This window comes from Nanorana parkeri, unplaced genomic scaffold, assembly GCF_000935625.1.
Source record: "Nanorana parkeri isolate BGI_ZX_2015 unplaced genomic scaffold, ASM93562v1 scaffold98, whole genome shotgun sequence".
NCBI lineage: Eukaryota > Metazoa > Chordata > Amphibia > Anura > Dicroglossidae > Nanorana > Nanorana parkeri.
In genome coordinates, this window is record NW_017306366.1 from 2,171,004 (window position 1) to 2,177,524 (window position 6,521).

A 6,521-nucleotide genomic window follows, 5' to 3' on the forward strand; every position below is an offset into this window, starting at 1 on the left:
GAAAAAGGTAAGGTATACGAGTGGAGGAGTAGAGATAGCCGGCCGCCTGCTCCAGCTCTAGATTCTCATATGGACAAGGAGTCTGCCCCAAAAGGAGGGAGGGAGGTATGACTCATGGTTCCCACAATTTCCTAAATGGCTCCATGGTATCTTTTTGGATTGCAGTGAGTTTCTCAAAGAACTTCACACATGATACTCTACGCTTGACTTCAGCAAAAGGTAGGTCAGGAGATTTCCAAGCCTTCGCAATGACCCGTTTGGTCTCTGCGAGAATGAATGTGATCAACCGGTGTTGACCCATTGTACACACCAGCGGTTTTTTATGCAACAGAGCTTCCAATGGGTCCTTACGAAACGTCTTGCCAGTTACTGTTTATAACAACAATGATAGACTATGCCAGAATCTCCTTACCTTAGGGCAGGACCAACAAATGTGGAGGACAGATCCCTCCACCCGGCAACCCCGGAAACAGTTCGGTGAGTAAGATGGGATAGCCCTGGAGATCCGGAGCAGGACTAGATACCACCTAAAGAGCAATTTATAGTTGGCTTCAATCGCTTGGACATTCATTGAACTCTTGGAGGTTGTCCTCTATATCTGGGCCCAAGTGTCAGGGGAGATGGAGCATCCCAGATCTTGCTCCCATTTGGAGGTATAGACGGGTGGGAAGGCATGTATTTTATTCAGTAAAAGGGTTATAGAGTCGATATAATCCCCGACCCTTGGGTACCATATTGTAGGAGTCTCTCAAATGGGGTGGAGTGGGAGGTTTTGTAGGGGGCCTAGGTGGGTATGCAAAAAGTGTTTGATTTGTAGGAATTGGAAGACGTGTCTAGGGGTTCGGTGATAGACTGAACTTTTTTTTATTTACTTTACTGTCAGGGGCTTTGTGGAAATATCAGGGCTCTAAACAGACCCTTGGTATTTCCCTTTTAAAATTTACTTTTCTTTTTAAAATAGAAAAAGACATTGAGGACACCGAGTCCTAATCTTTTTTTTCTGCAGCCAGTTATGAATGACCAGGAAGCCTCTGTACTCAGTGCTCTGGTCCATTTATAAACTGAGGAGATAGTAACTGATACTATGTCCACAATCATGAATGAACAGGAAGTGATGTGGAACACTTCCTGTTCATTCATAACTGGGGACACAGTAAGCATAGTATGTCTTCAGTTATTTACAAACACTCAACGAGCAGTTCTCATCACTGAGTGCTTGTAACCCACTCTCCATCCTGACTTACCTGTCACAGAAGGCAGAGCAGGGTGGTGTGGGAGGAGAGCTCTGCTTTTTGTGACAGCTGACAGCTCTCTCCTCCCCCACACCTCCCTGCTCGGCATTCAGAGGGCCATCTCTTCTCTGCACCGTCCCGCTTGGCCTCATGAAAACTTCTCTCCTCCCCACGGAGAGCAGCGGGGATCAAAAGGACACAGACCGGTGCCCAGCAGGGAGGAGAGAAGCTAGGGATCCACTGAATTTTTGGCTGCATTTTCGTCCGTTTGGCCAGAAGTGCTATTTTCGTCCGAAATTTTGTCCAAGTCCCCTCCCCTCCCTTCCTTTTTAACTTAAAAAGCAAGAAAATTCTCGCCTGCAAGGCAATGAGCAAAAACTCAGTATATGCCCAGCGTTACTTTCACCTCCTAAATTTTGTGTAAACCCCAACATTGAACTTCAGTGAAGGAGATGAGGAGAACTCTATATTCTTTCTAATCCATCAGTAACAAAGTAGGCAAGGCTGATACCACGTGCTTGGAAAGTCAGAGCTGTATTGTCATGTCAAAGAGGAAGATAGGAGCACGCTGTACTTACATAGTTACATAGTATTTGAGGTTGAATAAAGACATTAGTCCATCAAGTCCAACCTATTAGGATCTCATTCTAGGAGTACCTGTACCCCTGTATATTACGGTCCCTAAGAAATCGTCCAAAAGTTTCTTGAACAATTCCACATTATTTGCTGAAATCGCCGGCTGTGGCAGTGAGTTTCAGACCCTAACTGATCTTACTGTGAAGAACCCCATGGCACATCATGTTATTTTTCTGTATTTGTTTAAAGGGATAAAAAAAAATGTGCATGTATTGCAGAGATGTATTAAATATGTTTTTCTTTTTCATTTTGACATGCCCTTTAAAGCTCTTATGTGAGGTTTATTTGTGACGAGTAGGGTGTTTGATAGACATACAAGTGTACACTATACATTTTTGGGAGTATTGTATTTCACTTTCTTGATGCGTTTGACTTTATCTTTCATTCACTTTTGCTTGCAATATCATGTTAACATATTCATACGAACAGAATTAAAAAAAAAAAAAATATATAAGTCAGCTCACCTTTTCCTAAAATAAAAAGTCGAACTGTCATATTGACGAAGATCCAGGAGAAGCCCAGGAACTGCACAAGATTATACATAAACAAGTACCCGCGCTTCAGGTACAGGAAAGCTGGCAAGAAAAGAATATGAGGAGAGCGATTTAAAATAAAGACGGATATGTATTCAGCAGCTTCAATTACACATTGGCCAGTTCACTCAAAGACTCATAGATTAGACTGATCTTTGATTGAAGGAGGTGGATGGTGTCATTCATCCACCTGTCCTCCAATTACAGATCTGAATGTGAAAAAAACATTGATGCCGTTAGCTAGGATGGGGGACTCTTCCCAAACTACTGTAATTTGACAGTGGCGGGTGTACCATTGCCAGAATACCTGAACAGTGACTGCAGCTGATTTAGCCAAGGATCTTTGGATGGCTCCTTCAAAAAGTCAACTGAAAAATGGACCAGGGGGAAGGAGCTGGGTCTTGAGAGAGCCACACATTGGTCAAATTCCGGCCACGTCACCAGAACACCACGCTTAACAAGCAAACAGAGACCCCCACCATTGTTTACTCTTTAGTTACCGGTTTGAATATTATTTGCATAGCATGAAATATATGAAGATTGAACACTGAACATTTGCAAAAGCGTGTGCATGCTGTTCTTGAATGACCATTTTTACTGTCACCTGCATAAATGTGGGTGATTAACTGCCACTTGAAATACCCAAATATGCCAGATTTAGACTGCTCATATATATGGAGATGTGGTCAGCTGATGACCCAACCTGAAACATATCTGCCCTTCTCTGAATGTCTACAAGCACCGATCAGCCTTAAGAAAAACATGTCTAGTTGTCAGCCTTCACAATTCAGAATCATATGCAAGAAAAAAATTCTAAATACAAAGCAAGTATTACCACTGGGATCCAGTATCCTTCAGTGCTAGTCTCCTCACTAAGCATTCCTATAAAAAGGCAAACATGCCAGTTACGGTTTCAGGCATAAACCAGCTTCAAATAGTGGCACCAGATGAAGCTGTTTCTTGTACATGGATTATGTTCTTGTAGTAAGGTGAAATCTATGAGGTAGCTCAACTTTATTTAGGATGGAAACAAGACCTCTCTGTAAAAGTTCCCATAGACATGACATCCAATCTGGCCAATTTCATCTAGATCAAATGGGAAACTATGCATCTTTGAGTATCAGCAGAGCACACTGGACACCTAGCTGATGAATCTTGTAGGAACAGCATATTGTTACTTCTAGGATGATTATTGATGCTTTTTTCCCCATAAAAACTGGATTTTTGGGCTTATTGCTCCTCCACTTCTATGAGTGCTGAAAATGGCTGCAGTGTCTGCCGTCAACTGCACCCTGCATGGCTCTCAGTAACAATCAGAAAAGACAACACAGTTTCCTGAACATGCACACAGAAGTTACTTATAGCAAAGGAAAGAAAAAGTTGGAAGGGCATAAAAAGCTATCTGAATACAGCTGTAAAAAAGTACAACATACGAGCATGATAGAATGACTTCTTAGCCTTTACTCGGGGATACATAGTTTATGTCCGTTTTCTTTTCACTTAGAAACAAGTTAAATAGGTTAGTAAATAACATAACATGCCTGTTCTACTGTCCCTTTAATTGTAGTTATTAATGAGAGACAGAACAGGAAGCCAGGCATCAGTGAAATGAGAACACTTATTTCCTGCAAGAGTTGTGTAAAATGGATCTCCTGTTACTCAACACAAAAATCCACAATAGCTGGTGACTGAGACACCAAGAGACATTGTCACCTTGCCTCACAACCTTCTTATATTCACCTTACCAGCACCATCCAACCCTCCCTCCTTCTCTGCAACTGTTTAGCGACTGCCAGGTATGGAGAAATATATGATCTCCACCCTGGGACAGTGCTCTGGTAACAACCAATCGCAAGACCTGAGCACTGTTACATGACTGGTGGAGTGATGTCACTGCTCCCCTAAGATGCCAACACCAGTCATGTCAGTGCCATCTGTGGAGATGGGGAGGAGTGTGAAGGGATCGCTGGTAGGGCGAGTATGGGATATGTTGGCCTTTGCAGAGAAACTCTCACTTTGCCCTGCATGGACCAGGAGACAGTAGATCATCAAGCTGGCTTTGGACATCAGAGTTATTTTACACATTTGGAATGTGTGAGTGTATATGTTCATGTCTATGCAAGATGGTGAGCTAACACAGCCAGGTACATTGTATGGGCAAATATTTGTTGGGAATTGACCATCATAACTTTTTAGTTATCCCATTGCAAAGGCTATGGGCATCAATTTGGAGTTGACCACCACTTTGCAGATTTAACCCCTTCATGACTGAGGCCCTTTTTTCAATTTTTGCACCCATGAATACTATTCTCAGGAGGACTTCCACATGTTTTCAAGTGTGTCTATGGGAATGTGGGCCCATTCATCTAAAAGAATATTTTTAAGGTCAGGTACTGATGCTGAACAGAAGTCCTGGCTTGCAATCAGGGTTCCGTGCAGGCCACTTGAGTTCCACCACACCAAACTCAAACCATGTCTCTAAGGCACTGGCTTTGTGCACAGGGGTAAAGCCAAAGTGGAACACAAAAAGGGCTTCGTAAAACTGTTACCCCAAGGTTGGAAGCCCAGAGTTGTCTAAGATGGCATAGCTGGTCACGTATCTAGACTTTGGCCATATAGTGTACCTGTGATGCTGACATATTTATTGTTCTCCCCCTGCAGGGATGAGTACCACAGCTTGAGGCAGACCAGACACAAGGGCTGTTGCATGATCAGAATGAGATCTGATCACCAGAGTCAGTGAACATCTCCAGCCAATGGGACCCTTAAAAAAATGCACATTTAGATTTCTGTTACTCCCTTCACTGGGACTTACGATCTTCCCGGACTCTGGACTCTGTCCTTATTTTTGTTATCCTTTCTTCTTCCTAGAATGACAAGAAAAAGCAAGTTAGACAAAATGGAAAAACTGGAGCACTGGTGACCATGCTCATATGCTATCAGCATCTAGTCTGAATACAATTTGTACATTTTTCACATCATTTGGGTTTCCTTAAACCTTTCAAATCATACTGCTAGTTCAAACAGCAACTACAGGATACAAAGAGCTCAGTCAGTGACCTGCTAAAGCTATCTAGGTTAAAGTCAGGACATTTCGCTCACAAACTCTGTGTTTATATAACCCCTTGCAGATAATCATCAGGTTTAGAGCCTCTTCACAAACTATTGCATCAAGCTCCATGATTTTGCAACATCCAAGCAAATGACAACTGAAATATGTGGATTGTCATTGCTGATCTTCTCAAGATGCTAGTTTCTTGGCTGTGTCTGGCATCTATAATTCTAAGACACAGGCTTGGAACAATCATGCAACAAATGTAAGTCAGAGCTCCTTTTCTGTACAGTTGTTCCAGGGCAGCAACCCAAAGTATTGAATGAAAAGAATCAGCATGACAGCCAGGCAACTAATCATTTTCAGGATAGGTCAGCAATGGTAACCTGCGTGCATCTCCGATGACAGGTTGCCATTAATGCGCCTATGTTTTAGTTGGGAAGGTAGCAGTGGGCTCAGAAACAAGTTAGCATTGCATTTGCAGAGGAAGTGATGTGACTTCACATGTGACTGACACCACTGCAGTTACATATTTAAATGGAAAGTTGATTTTTACCAACAGTACAAAATGGCTTATGTAATAATTCCGTACAGCATGTTATATTATTATTTTAGCAAAAGTAAAGTTTTCCTTCCAAAAAAAAAAAAGTTCCACACGTACAATTGAACAGAATAATGACTCGCATTACCTTCTCCCGTAACTCCATCTCTGCATCGGACTCGTCAAGCCAGCGGTCGAAGTCTGGAGCCAAGAACAGTGGCTTACGCTCTTGCTTTATCAAGCGTGGCCACCATCGATTCTCACTCTTTTTCACAGTGAGGTTTACATGTCGCTGTGTGGATCGCTGCACCACCTGTCCAGTTATCCATGCATAAAGAAAACGATATATTATTCATGACTCAGCCATAAAGGACACTTGTGCCAAACCATTAATAGCTTTTTAGCACAAGACAATTACTTACCTTAGCTTTTACAGGCTCTAGGAATTCCAAGGAAAACTCATATGTGTTAACTCCCTTAGCGCCATGTCCCAGAGCTGGAGGAATGGGAGGAAAAAAAAAATTAGT

The 6,521-nt window shown here is 42.4% G+C and overlaps 1 protein-coding gene across 1 annotated transcript in view; it reads right to left on the reverse strand.

The window, feature by feature from the left end:
* Positions 1-6,521, reverse strand: part of HACD3 (3-hydroxyacyl-CoA dehydratase 3) — a 29,067-nt gene that overhangs the window by 12,154 nt on the left and 10,392 nt on the right. The window contains exons 3-6 of the mRNA XM_018552831.1: positions 6,417-6,490; positions 6,143-6,307; positions 5,217-5,268; positions 2,333-2,443 (exon numbers count right to left, since the gene is read on the reverse strand). Coding sequence (XP_018408333.1) covers positions 2,333-2,443; positions 5,217-5,268; positions 6,143-6,307; positions 6,417-6,490 — 402 coding nt within the window. The remainder of the gene's footprint in view (positions 1-2,332; positions 2,444-5,216; positions 5,269-6,142; positions 6,308-6,416; positions 6,491-6,521) is intronic.